This window comes from Giraffa tippelskirchi, chromosome X (assembly GCF_054371585.1).
Source record: "Giraffa tippelskirchi isolate mGirTip1 chromosome X, T2T-mGirTip1v1.2.pri, whole genome shotgun sequence".
Taxonomy (NCBI): domain Eukaryota; kingdom Metazoa; phylum Chordata; class Mammalia; order Artiodactyla; family Giraffidae; genus Giraffa; species Giraffa tippelskirchi.
The window spans coordinates 51,763,296-51,781,278 of NC_137289.1; the positions used below are offsets into that span (position 1 = coordinate 51,763,296).

Here is a 17,983-nt window from a genome sequence, read left to right on the forward strand (position 1 = left end):
GATCCATTTATTAACTCCTCTACTCCTTCCAGGTCCTTTCTGTCCCCATGCACACCTAGCACTTACTTCTGAGACTACTCAAGTTTCATCCCAGACGGGATGAAGAAAGCCTGCACCATTTCCTGCTGCTCCTGGGAGAGGGTGTGCATGGAACTGGAGATGAGTGTAGGTACAGGGGTGGAGAATGCAGATGCTGAGCCTCACTGGGACTGGCTTCACTCACAAACAGCTCGTCATTCACTATACAAAGACTGGGGGAAAAATGCATATTTGGACGACTGATGGATGGACCACCCACACCCCCAAACTTGACTGCTCCCACTGCCAGTCAGCAACCAGATTCCTTCCATCCCCCTCCTGTGTCTGTCCCCAAGCTCCCTGACTGTTCCTCTGCCCCTTGCATAGAGCCCACCTTCAGAGAGACTGTCTACCAGCTTCACTCAATGGATAGGCTGATCCCTAACCCAGGGACAACTTTACAATTACCCTGAACAATAGCCCAGTACACTACAGTAGAAGAGTGTACAGTCTGATCCCCATTTTCAGAAGAAGACACTGAGTCACAGACAGATCATGTGACTTGACCAAAGTCACAGAGAGAGTGAGTGTTGGGTCAAGGAGAGAGCCTATATGCCAATTCCAGAGCCCATGCTCTTCCTAACCACTAGGCTAGACTGCTCCTTGGATCTCCCTGCTGGCTTTCCACAATACTGAGTAAACCTAAGGTCTGCATCTACATGCCCAGGACCCTGAGCCCAGGCTGGATGGGGATTTCTGCCCACAACAAGGCTCTCACCTGGAAGAGCTGGCAGGGGTAGCAATGAAGGTCCGGGTGAAGGCACACACACAGCCAGAAGACCTTCCTTCCACTTCAACAACAAACAGTAAGAGTACCCCTTACAGCCCCCACATAATTTACAGGCTCCCACGTCATTCCTCAGTCAGGGTCTGACTTGACACTTAGGCTGAGGGGACAGTTGTTCACTTGGGGAGCCAGGGTGTTGGGAATGGGGAGGGCAACTGTAGGAGCCGTCTGCTCCCAATGACATGTCCCCATGACAACAGCTTCACAAGTTCATGCGATGCATTTTTCACATCTGCCCAAGATGTGGACATTATGACTCCATTTTGAAAATGAGGAAACTATAATGGCCCAGTTCTCAATGTAAGGATCTGGGACGGGAGCCACCAAACTCGACAGCCTATGTCACCAATGCCCAGGCTGGAAAGGGCAGGCACGGATGAAGTTCAAACCTGAACTGTGGGAAGACTGAGGGAAGACTTGAGGGCTGGAGGGGAGGGGAGGGGAGGAGAAGAAAGGGGAGTGGAGAGGAGTGGACTGGAGGGAAACTGGAAGAGTTCTGGTGGAGGGGATCCATGAGGGGGGTAGGGAGCAGTGGGGCCTATAGGGGGAGGGATCTACACATACCTTCCTTGAACACCCTGTTGACAGAGAAGCATAGCATCTTTTCCTGAGAGAGAAGAACCCAGTTACTCAGCCACCCCTAAACATCTTCTCTACAATGTGGCTTCCTGCCTCCCCCCCACCAAGGGAGGAGCAGGTGCTCATCTGGAAACACATGTCCACTATGAAGGAGCTGAAGTCATGCTGAGTTTTGGGCAATGCACAGAGGGCATGCACAATGCCATGTTTTGTGTGTTTCAGCAGCTGGATACGTGGGTCTGGGGGAGAGGGGAAGAAAGCAAAGGTCAAGTCTGCCATGCCATGGACCCTATGATTGGTCCCCTTACCACCCTTTCCGGCCCAGTCTTCCCACCACATGCTCACTGGGGTTTTTGAGCATCTTCACATTCCTGTTGTCCAAGAAGTACGCACACATGCTACTTCTAGGAGACACAGAGGAACAGTGGGTGGTGGTCCGGTCAGCATAGGTGTCAGCAGGAGCTGGCCTGCATCTGTTGGGGAACCACACGGCCTGGGGGAGGAGTCTGGGCTGTGATACTCACAGGGCTGGGTCCTCAGGTTGGAATGGAATGGTCAGGGAGAAGCAGGCCTCCTCATGATAAGCACCCAGGAGTCCCTGGCGGTCCCCATAGTCATGGATCAAGTAATACCTGAGGGGGAGCAGTGAAGACAGTCTATCTGTGTGGTCTGGAGCTTCGGTGGCCTCCCCTGTCCTAGCCTTCCCCTTGCTCAGATTCTCGGGAGTACTTCCGGCTGCAGGAATTGCAGGATTAGACTCTTCAACTCTTCAGATCCAAAGAAGCTTCCCTAGAATCAAAACAGTCCTCAGGACCAGGGTTGACACCTCCTCACGTACCACCTAGAACCCTGCTGGATCCTCTGTGCTCACCTCGCACACTGGTAAGCACTTGGGGGCTTCAATAGCACACTTAGACCCTGAGGTTATCTCCTGGCCATCCTGGGGGAGGGAAGAGGAAGTCAGCAGTGCAGTCCAGGATGTGGTGCTGGCTGATCGGGGAAAAGGATGGGCCAGGGTGGGGTGGGGCCAGAGGTCGGGGGAAAAAGAGTCCTGGAAATGCCAGCAGTAGGACTACATTTTCAGTCATCTCCATGGTTTACCTGAAGCCTGTGGCAAACATGCCTGAAGAAGATCCAGAGCCTTTTCAGATTCCCACAGAGAATGGTACACACCCCTCCCCCAGGACATTTAAGGGTCAGGTTCAAAAATGGAACTGAACAGGTCCTAATAGGTTTCAGAGTAGTTTGTGGGCACTGTCAATGCTATTTAGAGGAGTCTGTGACCAAGGAATGCACTTACCAAGCTTAATAACCTAGGGAACAATTCCAGGATGGTGCTGTCAAAATCAAGACAAAAGAGAAAAGTCAGTGAAATGGTGGAGATGACCTTCCTCATTGGAGCAAGTCACTTACAGCATCACAGTCCTGTGTGCCCCCCACAGAGCCCAGTATCCTAGCATTCCAGGCTCTGAGGTCATCTCACCCAGGTCACAAATCCATGGACTGACTCAGAAGGAGACTGTTCATTCCATTCCTTCCTACCACCCCCTCTTCCATCTCCTTCCCTGGGTAGCTCCCAGCCAGACTGTCCTGACTCCCTTCTTCAGTTCCACAAGGGCCAGTACTTCAAATCCAGTCTTCAGGCCTTCTTCCCCTCCTTCCCTCCCTCTCTTCCTTCCTCCAGGGCCCAGTGAAGGCTGTGGAGAGAAGAGAATATGGGAGGAGAGCCCGGTGCTTTGCTGCCTCACTGGGGGTCCATCACTCTTTCAAAAAGTCAGGACATAACTCAGGGATGGCCCAGGATGCTATGGCAGGGAGGTGATTGAGGTGGGGCTCAGGAGGTAGTGAGGGAGATGGAAAGGGATGAAAATGGAGTGGATGGAGGAGGGAAGAGGGGAGACATAAGGGTGTAGAGACAAGGCAGAGGAAGACCTCATGTTTGTTGACTTATCACGGAAGGTGGGGCACACAGTATTTCTGTCTGCACACATCCCATCTGGTTCCAGCTGCTGACTGTTGTCCATCTCCCCTGCAGCCTTCACCTGGAATTATGGGGAATACCCACATGGACCAGATGGCTCTGCATCCATACCCTTCCTTTCCCTACAAATCCACTTCTGCTCCTCTGTCACCACCCCATGAGCCCTCCCACGTTTCTTTCAAAGGAGGATCTAGGTGGCCCATCTCACCTTAGTGTTGGAGAGGTTCAAGTTTTTGGTGGAAGCATTCTCCATAATGGTGGACAGGCCATGCACCAGGTAGGGCTTCTCATTGCTCAGGTCCAAGGACAAAAGCTATGATGAGAAAAGAGAGTGAGGATCCCAAAGTGAATAATTGAGACAAATCTGCTTTTTCTACCTGATCTACATGACCACCCTCACCATCAGCCCCAACATTGGGCCTAGGTCCTCAAGTTGGGCATGATCACTGGATGGATGTGCATGGAAGCAGCCATGCTATTTCTACAGTTCCGTGTCATTCCAATATCATAGGTCATCAAGTCTCCAGGAAGCCAGGATGAGGGAGACAGGCTGAGATGGTCCCAGCTGGTGTACTTTCAGCACCAACCCCTACCATGATATCATCTCTGAGTGCTCTACCCAGACAGACCCTCTACCCTCACCTGCCCTACAATTACTGCTGTAGCCATACCAGGGCCAAAGTGGAGTCTCTGGATGTCAAGAGATTGCTGGCAGGCATCCTATGGTTTGTTCATGGTGAGCTGCAGAGTTAGGGATGGGGTTCAGTGGCTCTGAGTCTGAGGGTGAGCGGGGGAAGAGGACTGTCTGGGTATGAGGGCACAGCTTGTGCTGAGTTTGCATTACCTTTATCTTCCCCACCTTTTCAGACTTCAGCACCTTCTACACAGACTGGGGTGACTCACAGGATTCAACAAAGATAGATATCTGTAGAGAATACAAGAGGGGCTGGGTAAGCTCCAGGAAATCTGTGCATGGGATCAAGCAAGACCATGCCCCTCCCCTGCTCTCTTGCCCCTAGTCAGCCCCTGACACACACTCTTTCATTATCCTCACTGAAAATCTTGCCGTTGACATTCTTCAACACACAGGCAATGTTGACATTTTCTACAAAGAACTGGGCTTGCATTTTCTCATAGTGAAACTGTAGGGAGAGTGACAAGAGAAACAGAATATGAGACTAGAGCAAATTCTCTGTGCCTGCCACCTACCCCATTTCCATTCATCACTTCCATGCCCTCTCTTACTTCGACTGGAATGAAGGGCACACTGCATTGCTTCAGAACCAAATTAAGCAGCCACTTCTCATCATATTTTATACCAAAGGGAATCTAGGAGCCAAAGAACAAATGGGAAAAAAAAATGATACAACAGAATCCAAGATTAAGGTAAGACCCAATTGTTTCTTGCTTTAGGACCTTTTATCAGGCTTTAAATCATTTTTGAAAATAGGACAATATCTGTTATCACTGACTTTGGCACCAGATATGGATTTTCTAGGTACTCTTTTTTTTTTTCATTCAAATACTTTTCCTGAAAAAATCAAGTTAGTATGTTTCACAGGTACTTCTTTTAATAAAGTTCCACATGAGGTACACCTCGCCTGCCCCTCTGACATGGACCCCAGAGACTCAACCTCCTCCTACACCCAGCTAGAGCCAAACACGTGATCTGGTGTGAAGTGCTCCATCTCCCTGGCAGTAGGTTTCCTCCTTTGCTTTTAGACAAACTCTCCCATATTCCTCCTTGCAGCCAGTCTGTTTCCTTTCTGTTGCTTCTCTGAACTCATCCTTAGAAGATCTAAGAAGATACCTCCTAGTAATAAGATGGATTACGAGCTCCACTGCCCCAGAAAAGTTCCCAGCATCTCTACACAATCCAACATGACTCTGTCATCTTCTACACATTAGGTCCACTTAGCCAGGACACTCACTATGATCTTGAACCAGCTCCCAAAGGTCTTATCCTGTCTGTTTCTCTCCATTCTTCTCTCTGGAGGCTTTTGATTTGTCTCCACGTTAATATGCATTTGGTCTTGTTTCTGAAAACTACTTCTCTGACAATGAGGCGGAATGGCATATGGAGCACTGTGGGGAAGTGGAGAGAAGAAAGTGGTCCATATAGGCTTGGAAAGTCTTCTCTACATTTTCCCAAATACCAGAGCTACAGTGAAGAATGCTCAAACATTAACTTCATCCTGTCATTTTTCACTCTGCCAGGTTGGAGAGAAGAATGACATGTTTAACAACAAAGTTTTGGTTTTCACTGGTTGGTACATGTCAGTCATGCTGACTGGTCACTTACTGTGTTGCTTGGTTGTCCATATGAGCATCACTTGCTTCTGAATGTCTCCCTTGGTGCTGCCGGGAAGTGACCTGTTCAGACCAATATTTGTATTGCCTTTGGTAAATACCCCAGCTTTGTGTTCTTGTTTGTAAAAGGTTCACTTTATCAGTGTGCTCTAAAATTGACAACAACAGGTCAATGGTCACAGTACCAGAAGAAGTCCTCAGTAAATATCATGGCTACTGAAGAAATATCATTGACTTTATAATCTTCACAGAAATGTATCACAATTCTAAAACTAAAGACTGAGGGGGGCGGTCCTAAGATGGTGGAGGAATAGGACGGGGAGACCACTTTCTCCCCCACAAATTCATCAAAAGAACATTTGAACGCTGAGCAAATTCCACAAAACAACTTCTGAATGCTGGCAGAGGACATCAGGCACCCAGAAAAGCAGCCCATTGTCTTCGAAAGGAGGTAGGACAAAATAGAAAAGATAAAAAGAGAGACAAAAGAGGTAGGGACGGAGATCCATCCTGGGAAGGTAGTCTTAAAAAAGAGAGAAGTTTCCAAACACCAGGAAACACTCTCACTGGTGGGTCTGTGGCGAGCCTTGGAATCTCAGAGGGCAACATAACCGGGAGGAAAAATAAATAAATAAATAAATAATTAAACCCCACAGATTACGTGCCTAACAGCAACTCCCAGCAGAGAAGCAGCCCAGACATTCATATCTGCCACTAGCAAGCAGGGGCTGGACAGGGAGGCACAGGGTGCATTGCTTATGGTATGGACTGGGCCTGAATGCCCCAAGGGCAATCTGAGGGAACTAACGTGAGATAGCAACCCAGACTGTGAGATAGCTATCCCCCGAAAAGCCCTAATCTAAAACACTGCCAGGCCTGCTCACAGAACAAAGGACTGAGCAGAGCTAGCCGACTGTGGACAGTCCCATCCCCCACCGGAGACAGGCAGGCGAGGGCGCCCAGAGCTGGAAGGGGGCACTCACGGCCCCAGAGAGGCATCCTCTACCAAACTGCAAGCAGACTTCGTTGCTAACCAAGACTTCTTGGGATTCTGGATGGTTGACATCTGCCGGGAGGGTCGCAGCCAGAGATCAGCTCCCCAGAAGAGACACACGGCACACGTGAGAAGGTGTGCCCATTGTACACCCAGAAAACCAAGCGGCTGGGATGGGGGAGGCGATAAGACGCAGCCTCCAACTGGGGGTGACAGCGCTCGCCAAGCACCTGGTCACCTGAGCTACTCGGACCTGGGAAGGGCACACAATGCAGGCCCAACCAAGTCTGTGCCTTTGTGGAGTACCCGAGAACCTGAACCTGAGCGGCTTAGACCTGGGAAGTGTATGCAACCCAGGGCCCACCTCAGACAGTTCCTGGCAGAGCAACCTAGAGCCTGAGCAGTGTAGACTGGGAAAGCACACACGCCGTGAGTGGGGGCAAACGCAGTGTGGCCGAGACACTGCGAGCACTCCCTACACATGCCAGTGATATTTGTTTGCAATATTCCTCCCTCCCCACAACACGACTGAACAAGTGAGCCTAAGAAAAAAGTGACCACCACCGCCCCCTTGTGTCAGGGCGGAAATTAGACACTGAAGAGACCAGCAAAGAGAAGAAGCTAAAAAAAACAGAGGGAACCACTTTGGAAGTGACAGGTGCAATAGATTAAAACCCTGTAGTTAGCACTGACTACATAGGAAGTGGCCTAAGGTCTTGAGAAGTATAAGCCAGATCAAGGAACTATCTGAAAATGAACTGACCCAACACTGTCCACAACAGCTCCAGAGAAAGTCCTAGATATATTTTTACTATTATCATTTTTTTAATTAAATTTTTTTAATTTTTAAGTCCTCTATTACTCCTTTAATTTTCATTTTTATGACCTACTATTACCTTGCAAAAAAAAGACCCTATTTTTAAAGCAAACTTCATATATATATATTTTGTAATTTTTGTGACTGTTTTGTTTTTTTAATATTGTACTTTTGAGAATCTAACCTCTACTCTAGATTTTTAATCTTTGCTTTTTGGTATTTGTTATCAATTTTGTACCTTTAAGAACTCGATCTTCAGTACCACTTGTTACTTGGGAGCAAGATTACTGGCTTGATTGCTCTCTCCCCCTTTTGACTCTGCTTTTTCTCCACCAGGTCGCCTCTATATCCTCCCTCCCCCTTCTCTTCTCTATCCAACTCTGTGAATTTCCTTGTGTGTTCCGGGCTGTGGAGAACACTTAGGGAACTGATTACTGGCTGGGTCTGTCTCTCTCCTTTTGACTCCTCCTTTTATCATCCTGGTCTCCTTCCTCCCTCTTCTCTTCTCTTCTCTGTGTAACTCCATGAATATCTCTGAGGGTTCCAGACTGTGGAGAGCACATAGGGGATTGATTACTGGCTAGCGTGCTCTCTCCCCTTTTGATTCCACCTCTCCTCCTCTTGGTCACCTGTATCTCCCTCCTTCCTCTTCTCTTCTGCATGTAACTCTGTGTACCTCTCCAGGTGTCCCTCACTGTGGAGAACCTTTTCATCATTAACCTAGATGTTTTATCATTGGTGCTGTATAGATGGAGAAGTCTTGAGGCTACTGTAAGAATAAGACTGAAAACCAGAGGCAGGAGGCATAAGTCCAAATCCTGGAAACACCAGAGAACTCCGGACTCCAGGGAACATTAATCGATAGGAGCTCATCAAAAGCCTCCATACCTACACTGAAACCAAGCACCACCCAAGGGCCAACAAGTTCAGGAGCAAGACATACCACACAAATTCTCCAGCAACACAGGAACATAGCCCTGAGCTTCAATATACAGGCTGCCCAAAGTCACACCAAACCCACTGACATCTCAAAACACACTACTGGACACTTCATTGCACTCCAGAGAGAAGAAACCCAGCTCCACCCACTAGTACACCGACACAAGCTTCCCTAACCAGGAAACCTTGACAATCAACCCGTCCAACCCCACCCACAGCGAGGAACCTCCACAATAAAGAGGAACAACACACTGTCAGAATATGGAAAGGCCACCCCAAACACAGCAATATAAACAAGATAAAAAGGAAGGGAAATACTCAGCAGGTAAAGGAACAGGATAAATGTCCACCAAACCAAACAAAAGAGGAAGAGATAGAGAATCTACCTGATAAAGAATTCCAAATAATGATAGTGAAAATGATCCAAAATCTTGAAAACAAAATGGAGTTATACATAAATAGCCTGGAGACAAGGATTGAGAATATGCAAGGAATGTTTAACAAGGACCTAGAAGAAATTAAAAAGAGTCAATATATAATGAATAATGCAATAAATGAGATCAAAAACACTCTGGAGGGAACCAACAGTAGAATAATGGAGGCAGAAGATAGGATAAGTGAGGTAGAAGATAGAATGGTAAAAATAAATGAAGCAGAGAGGAAAAAAGAAAAAAGAATTAAAAGAAATGAGGACAACCTCAGAGACCTCTGGAACAATGTTACACACACCAACATTCGAATCATAGGAGACCCAGAAGAAGACAAAAAGAAAGATCATGAGAAAATACTAGAGGAGATAATAGTTGAAAACGTCCCTAAATGGGGAAGGAAATAGTCATCCAAATCCAAGAAACCCAGAGAGTCTCAAACAGGATAAACCCAAGGCAAAACACCCCAAGACACATATTAATCAAATTAACAAAGATCAAACACAAAGAATAAATATTAAAAGCTGCAAGGGGAAAACAACAAATAACACACAAGGGAATTCCCATAAGGATAAGAGCTGATCCTTCAATAGAAACTCTTCAGACCAGAAAGGAATGGCAGGACATACTTGAAGTGATGAAAGAGAAAAACTTACAGCCCAGATTACTGTACCCAGCAAGGATCTCATTCAAATATGAAGGAGAGAAATCAAAAGCTTTACAGACAAGCAAAAGCTGAGAGAATTCAGCACCACCAAACCAGTTCTCCAACAAACACTAAAGGATCTTCTCTAGACAGGAAACACAGAAAAGGTGTATAAAGTCGAACCCAAAACAACCAAGTAAATGGCAAAGGGATCATACTTATCAATAATTACCTTAAATGTAAATAGGTTGAATGCCCCAACCAAAAGACAAAGACTGGCTGAATGGATACAAAAACAAGACCCCTATATATGTTGTCTACAAGAGACTCACCTCAAAACAAGGGACACATACAGACTGAAAGTGAAGGGCTGGAAAAAGATATTTCATGCAAAAGAGACCAAAAGAAAGAAGGAGTAGCAATACTCATATCAGATAAAATAGACTTTAAAACAAAGGATGTGAAAAAGACAAAGATGGACACTACATAATGATCAAAGGATCAATCCAAGAAGAATTTATAACAATTATAAACATATAAGCACCCAACATAGGAGCACCGCAATATGTAAGGCAAATGCTAACAAGTATGAAAGCGGAAATTAACAATAACACAATAATAGTGGGAGACTTTAATACCCCACTCACACCTATGGACAGATCAGCTAAACAGAAAAATAATAAGGAAACACAAACTTTAAATGATACAATAGACCAGTTAAACCAATCAAAATATGCATAGAAACGAACGAAAATGAAAACACAACAACCCAAAACCTATGGGACACTGTAAAAGCAGTGCTAAGGGGAAGATTCATAGCAATACAAGCTTACCTCAAGAAACAAGAAAGAAGTCAAATAAATAAACTAACTCTACACCTAAAGCAACTAGAAAAGGAAGAAATGAAGAACCCCAGGATTAGTAGGAGGAAAGAAATCTTAAAAATTAGGGCAGAAATAAATGCAAAAGAAACAAAAAAGACCACAGCAAAAATCAACAAAGCCAAAAGCTGGTTCTTTGAGAAGATAAATAAAATTGACAAACCATTAGCCAGACTCATCAAGAAAGAAAGGGAGAAGAATCAAATCAACAAAATTAGGTATGAAGATGGAGAGATCACAACAGACAACACAGAAATACAAAGGACCATAAAAGACTACCATCAGCAAATATATGCCAATAAAATGGACAACTTGGAAAAATTGGACAAATTCTTAGAAAAGTACAACTTTCCAAAACTGAACCAGGAAGAAGTAGAAAATCTTAACAGACCCATCACAAGCATGGAAATTGAAACTGTAATCAGAAATCTTCCAACAAACAAAAGCCCAGGACCAGATGGCTTCACAGCTGAATTCTACCAAAAATTTAGAGAAGAGCTAACACTTATCCTACTCAAACTCTTCCAGAAAAGTGCAGAGGAAGGTAAACTTACAAATTCATTCTCTGAGGCCACCATCACCCTAATACCAAAACCTGACAAAGATGCCACACAAAAAGAAAACTGCAGGCCAATATCACTGATGAACATAGATGCAAAAATCCTTAACAAAATCCTAGCAAACAGAATCCAACAACAAATGTAAAAGATCATACATCATGACCAAGTGGGCTTTATCTCAGGGATGCAAGGATTCTTCAATATCTGCAAATCAATCAATGTAATACACCACATTAACAAATTGAAAAATAAAAACCATACAATTATTTCAATAGATGCAGAGAAAGCCTTTGACAAAATTCAACATCCATTTATGATAAAAACCCTCCAAAAAGCAGGAATAGAAAGAACATACCTCAGCACAATAAAAGCGATATATGACAAACCCACAGCAAACATTATCCTAAATGGTGAAAAACTGAAGGCATTTCCCCTGAAGTCAGGAACACGATAAGTGCCCACTCTCACTACTACTATTCAACATAGGTTTGGAAGTTTTGGCCACAGCAATCAGAGTAGAAAAAGAAATAAAAGGAATCCAGATTGGAAAAGAAGAAGTAAAACTCTCACTGTTTGCAGATGACATGATCCTCTACATAGAAAACCCTAAAGATTCTACCAGAAAATGATTAGAGCTAATCAATGAATATAATAAAGTTGTAGGATATAAAACTAACACACAGAAATCCCTTGCATTTCTATACACTAACTGAGAAAACAGAAAGAGAAATTAAGGAAACAATTCCATTCAACATTACAACGAAAAGAATAAAATACTTAGGAATATATCTACCTAAAGAAACAAAAGACCTATATATAGAAAACTATAAAACACTGGTGAAGAAATCAAAGAGGACACAAATAGATGGAGAAATATACCATGTTCATGGATCGGAAGAATCAATATAGTGAAAATGAGTATACTACCCAAAGCAATCTATAGATTCAATGCAATCCCTATCAAGCTACCAACAGTATTTTTCAGAGAACTAGAACAAATAATTTCACAATTTGTATGGAAATACAAAAATCTCAAAGCGCCAAAGCAATCTTGAGAAAGAAGAATAGAACTGGAGGAATCAACCTGCCTGACCTCAGGCTATACTACAAAGCCACAGTCATCAAGACAGTATGGCACTGGCACAAAAACAGAAACATAGATCAATGGAACCAAATAGAAAGCCCAGAGATAAATCCACGCACCTATGGACACCTTATCTTTGACAAAGGAGGCAAGAATATACAATGGAGAAAAGATAATCTCTTTAACAAGTGGTGCTGGGAAAACTGGTCAACCACCTGCAAAAGAATGAAACTAGAACACTTTCTAACACCATACACAAAAATAAACTGCAAATGGATTAAAGATGTAAACATAAGACCAGAAACTATAAAAGTCCTAGAGGAAAACATAGGCAAAACACTCTCCAACATAAATCACAGCAGGATCGTCTACGACCCACCTCCCAGAGTAACGGAAATAAGAGCAAAAATAAACAAATGGGATCTAATTAAAATTAAAAGCTTTTGCACAACGAAGGAAACTATAAGCAAGGTGAAAAGGCAGCCTTCAGAATGGGAGGAAATAATAGCAAACGAAGCAACTGACAAAGAATTAATCTCAAAAATATACAAGCAACTCCTGCAGCTCAATTCCAGAAAAATAAACGACCCAATCAAAAAGTGGGCCAAAGAACTAAACAGACATTTCTCCAACGAAGACATACAGATGGCTAACAAACACATGAAAAGATGCTCAACATCACTCATTATCAGAGAAATGCAAATCAAAACCACAATAAGGTACCATTTCACGCTAGTCAGAATGGCTGCTATCCAAAAGTCTACAAGCAATAAATGCTGGAGAGGGTGTGGAGAAAAGGGAACCTTCTTACACTGTTGGTGGGAATGCAAACTAGTACAGCCACTATGGTAAACAGTGTGGAGATTCCTTAAAAAACTGGAACTAGAACTGCCATATGACCCAGCAATCCCACTACTGGGCATACACACCAAGGAAACCAGAATTGAAAGAGACATGTGTACCCCGATGTTCATCACAGCACTGTTTCTAATAGCCAGGACATGGAAGCAACTAGATGTCCATCGGCAGATGAATGGATAAAAAAGCTGTGGTACATATACACAATGGAATATTACTCAGCCATTAAAAAGAATGCATTTGAATCAGTTCTAATGAGGTGGATGAAACTGGAGCCTATTATACAGAGTGAAGTAAGCCAGAAAGAAAAACACCGATACAGTATACTAATGCACATATATGGAATTTAGAAAGATGGTAACAATAGCCCTATATGCGAGACAGCAAAAGAGACACAGATGTATAGAACAGTCTTTTGGACTCTGTGGGAGAGGGCGAGGGTGGGATGGTTTGGGAGAATGGTATTGAAGCATGTACATTGTCATATGTGAAATGGATCGCCAGTCCAGGTTCGATGCCTGAGACAGGGTGCTTGGGGCTGGTGCACTGGGATGACCCAGAGGGATGGGATGGGGAGGGAGGTGGGAGTGGGGTGTTCAGGATGGGGAACACACGTACACCCATGACAGATTCATGTCAATGTATGGCCAAACCACTACAATATTGTAAAGTAATTAGCCTCCAATTAAAATAAATAAATTTATATTAAAAACATTTTTTAAAAGGAAAAAAAATAAAAATGAAGACTGAGAGACCTCACTGTGGCCCCATTTTTCAGGAAATGAGAGGTATGGAGCAGTCACAGCCAGGAAGAAAACAGGCACTAAGGAAAGGGTCTGGATATAGAGTGTAGTCTGTGATGTTAGACCCGGCCGTACTTGGTTCAGACTAGGTGACCTGGGACAAGTGGCTTTTCATCCCCAAGTCTCACCTCTCTGTTCTGCTCTAGGAGCACAATAAAACATACTCTTAAATCTACCATGGTGTGATGGTTCAAGTGTCAAAGTGACCTATCTCCCTGAAGAAAGAAATAGAGAAATGAAAGATAAGTCTGATGAAAAGATCCAGAATGGTGTATGGAGAGATATAATATGGAGAATACCAAAAGAGAAGTATAAAGAATTACAGGTGATGCAAGGAGTATACCTAACACATGGCTAATGTGAGTTCCAGAGAGGAGAGGGAATAGTGGAGAAGAGGTATTTGAAGAGAACATGGTTGAGAAGTTTCCAAAAGTAACAAGACATCAACTCAGTATAAGAATATTAATAAGAAAAATGTATAATGGAGGAGAAACATTCTTAAAAGAATATACATTCATTTCATCAGCATGTAGCAAAAACTTGGAAATTTGTGACTAAATGTTTCAATCGATCTAAAATATTATAGACTCTTCCGAGCAGAAGAAATATCATGCCTAATAGAGGCACGTAGACACTATAAAGACTAATAGCATTGTGAATATATAGGCAAATTAAAATGAGTGTTGGCTATAGAACACAATTGACATTTCCTCTGGGGATTTAAATATATAGACAACGATAATGTGTGACAATAAATTTGGAGACGGTTTAGAGAATCAAAGTGTCTCATGGTCCCATAATTCTCTGAGCAGTTTTAAACAACTAATTAACTACCAACCTAGACAGCATATTTAAAAGCAGAGACATTACTTTGCCAACAAAGGTCCGACTAGTCAAGGCTACGGTTTTTCCAGTGGTCATGCATGGATGTGAGAGTTGGACTATAAAGAAAGCTGTGCACCGAAGAATTGATGCTTTTGAACTGTGGTGTTGGAGAACACTCTTGAGAGTCCCTTGGACAGCAAGAAGATCCAACCAGTCCATCCTAAAGGAGATCAGTCCTGGGTGTTCATTGGAAGGACTGATGTTGAAGCTGAAACTCCAATACTTTGGCCACCTGATGTGAAGAGCTGACTCATTTGAAAAGACCCTGATGCTGGGAAAGATTGAGGGCAGGAGGAGAAAGGGACAACAGAGGATGAAATGGCTGGATGGCATCACCGACTCGATGGACATGGGTTTGGGTGGACTCAGGGAGTTGGTGATGGACAGGGAGACCTGGCGTGCTGCAGTTCACGTTCACGGGGTCGCAAAGAGTCGGACACGACTGAGCAACTGAACTGAACCGAACTGAATTAACTACTATTAGACTATGAAAATGCAAACATGTACATTGTAATCTGAAGGGTGAACACTACAAGAATAGCAAAAGAAAGTTTAACTAGATAGCCATGTGAAGTAACGATTTGATAGCTATAAAACATTAACCATATCAAAGGAAAGAAAAGGGAAAGGAACTTAGAAGAGGTAAAAATAAATATACAGTAATATGATATACATAAACCAAATTATATCTGTTTATATTAAAAGATTCAGGCTAAATACTCCAAATAGATATTTTATTAGACTGGACAAGAAACCTCTCATCAAATACTCCTGAAAAGAGACATATGCAAAATTTAATCATCAGGAAAATCAGAACATAAAAAATGGCAAAATGTACACCTTTTCCACATTAACCTCAGAAAACTGGTATAACCATATCAGTAAAAGGTACACTTTAAAGGGAAATTTCTTTATGATAACAGGTTCAATGCAATAAGAAGACAGTAATACAAATTCTAAATTTGTATGCATTTTAAAGCCAACATACAAAGCAAAAACTGACATAAATAATGGACAAATCCACAGTCCCAGTGGGAAATTTTAACACATCTCACTGAGTGACACATAAAATGGCAGACAAAATATAAGCTAGAGGGGAGAGGATTTTAAAATATGACTTAAACAAATTTATTTAATTGACGTAGAACAATGCACATAAATACTCATCAACATTCCAGACTAGATCACATGCCAGGCAATAAAGCCTCAAAAAGCTTCTACGGACTAATACAATTTACCCTGACTAGTTAATGTGGTGGGTTTTCTGCCCCTCCCCCACCTCTAGTATAAATCCAAAGAATATTAGTTTACATAGTCCTACCCTCTACCTAGGTGACCGTCACCACTGCCCAAACCTTGGACTTGAGACAATCACATGACTCATGCCTTTTCCTTAGCCATGGAAAAAACTTCGCGTCAGCCATGGCCATTTTCACTAGAGGGGAGGTTTACCACCTACAATCAGGATGGGTGTGTCAGAACCCACTTGGCCCATTTCCTCAAGAGAGTGGAAAATAGTCAGTCTGGGCCCTCTCCCCCCCTTTCCCTAAAGGACAGTCAAGTGGTTGTGAGGTCCTGTGGTTTTGGGTGGGGGAGGGAACACAGACCCTTCCTGCTTTGGGGGGATCTGAAGAGAAGGTCTCATGCAGACCACTCACCCATAGGGTGGCCTGAAGGCAGAGATCTGCCACCACCATCTTCATAGGCTGCCCTGGAAGAGAATCTGTGGGTTTGGAGCTGGAAGTTTGTAGAAGATCAAGGAAGGCTGCGGAGGAAGGAGAGTGCAAGCCCCAGAACACTGCATCACAGCCACACAAACAAGATGGCGTCCTAACAGGAAGTCCTTTCCCCAAAGACGTAGAGGAGGAGAGTCTTGGGGGCTAAAGGAGATTAAACTTCCTGTAATCACTGCGCTCTGTGTTTGCTACCAGCCTATCATCCAGGGAACTCGTTCCAACAGTATCACCCCTGCATCGAAGGCCAATTAGAATCAGGAGGCTTAGGGATTTTGATACTTGTAGCTACTAACAGAGAACTCTCTGTGCCAGACTCCGCATCAGCTACATTACACTGTGTTCCTTCATTCTGCAGACCCAGAGAACTATGAGGGCCAGCAGTAGGAAACGCTCTGTCCTTGCTACATTGCATCTCTTTTTTCCTGTATTCCTCACAAGGGGACTCTGATACTAGAATCATCAACTTTCCAAGGTTGCTGAGGCTTATTGAGGTGCTGCACTTGTCTAGGGTCATTCAGATGCTACTGGGAGAAAGAGCTCAGAATTGAGCTGCATGGAATGGAAGATGACTTCTTGAAGCATAGCTTTACTAAATACTTGGTGCAATCTAGGGGTTTTTCTGAAGTTTATGCAAAGTACCTGACTATTCTAAAAATAATCAGGTGGCTAGAATTAACTCTAACCCATTCCAGAGAGATCATACCAAAACAACAACAACAAAAAACCTTGAAAATATAAAGTAAATACCAAACAGAGCTTGGTAGGTTACTGCAATGACAGTAGAAAAAAACAAAGTAGTCCTTCCTTTTTTAAAAAAATGTAGTCAATGTAGGCAGATATCCCTTAGTGCCAGAGTCCCCAACTCCTATTGGGAACCGGGCTGTACAGCAGAGGGTAAGCTGAGGGGGGAGTGAGTAAGGGAAGCTTCATCTGCTGCTCCCCACAGCTCCCCATTGCTCACTTTACTCTCAAACATCCCCTTCCTTAGAGCCAGAACTGTAGATCTGAAAGTCTCAAATCAGAGGTTTTCTAAAGATAGAAGGAGGGAGAAGCCTGGGCTCTAGTTCATGAGCTAGAATTTTCTGAAATTTTTAATATCTTCTTCCCTTTCCAGTTCTCTGGGCCCTGAGAGAAGTCCAACCCCTGAGAGGTGAAGAAAATCTTCACATGAATGTGTGAACATCTGAGGTGAGGGAAATGTAAGATGCAAATGCACACGAATACACAGATACGTTGTCAAGTCAAAAGTTGAAAATTTTGACTTTCTATGAAACAACATCATGTGAACATTTTTATAACATGTAAATATACAGGACCTTTTTGTCAGTTATTTTCAATTATTCCTATGAACAAATTTAGCCTAATCACAAAATCTCAAACATTAAAAATGTATACTTAGAAAATAAAATTATTCTTAACCTTCCATCTACATGATCACCTTATCATGACTCACACATACCCAAGATATCCAATGTAAAACGATTAGTGCACATTTTCCAGATGTGTTTCTCTTTTGGTAATGCGTATACCTATGTTAAAGCATTTGTGTAGGTTTGTAGTTCTAGATATAATATTGTTTATAATTTTCAATTACAGGGACTTCCCGATGGTCCAGTG

General features: G+C 43.4%; 1 protein-coding gene across 1 annotated transcript; it reads right to left on the bottom strand.

Moving 5' to 3' along the window:
* Positions 1 to 23: 23 nt before the first annotated feature.
* On the bottom strand, positions 24 to 16,451 carry LOC145535647 (nuclear RNA export factor 3-like). Its single transcript, XM_081564043.1, is given in 19 exon segments — positions 24 to 200; positions 203 to 251; positions 797 to 869; positions 1,430 to 1,475; positions 1,571 to 1,683; positions 1,790 to 1,848; positions 1,969 to 2,076; positions 2,181 to 2,233; positions 2,316 to 2,384; positions 2,745 to 2,781; positions 3,377 to 3,486; positions 3,634 to 3,738; positions 4,068 to 4,166; positions 4,270 to 4,350; positions 4,463 to 4,567; positions 4,671 to 4,754; positions 5,357 to 5,510; positions 5,728 to 5,798; positions 16,289 to 16,451. Coding segments are annotated over 19 exon segments (1,587 nt in total). The 5' UTR covers positions 16,334 to 16,451; the 3' UTR covers positions 24 to 74.
* Between the last annotated feature and the right edge of the window lie 1,532 nt (positions 16,452 to 17,983).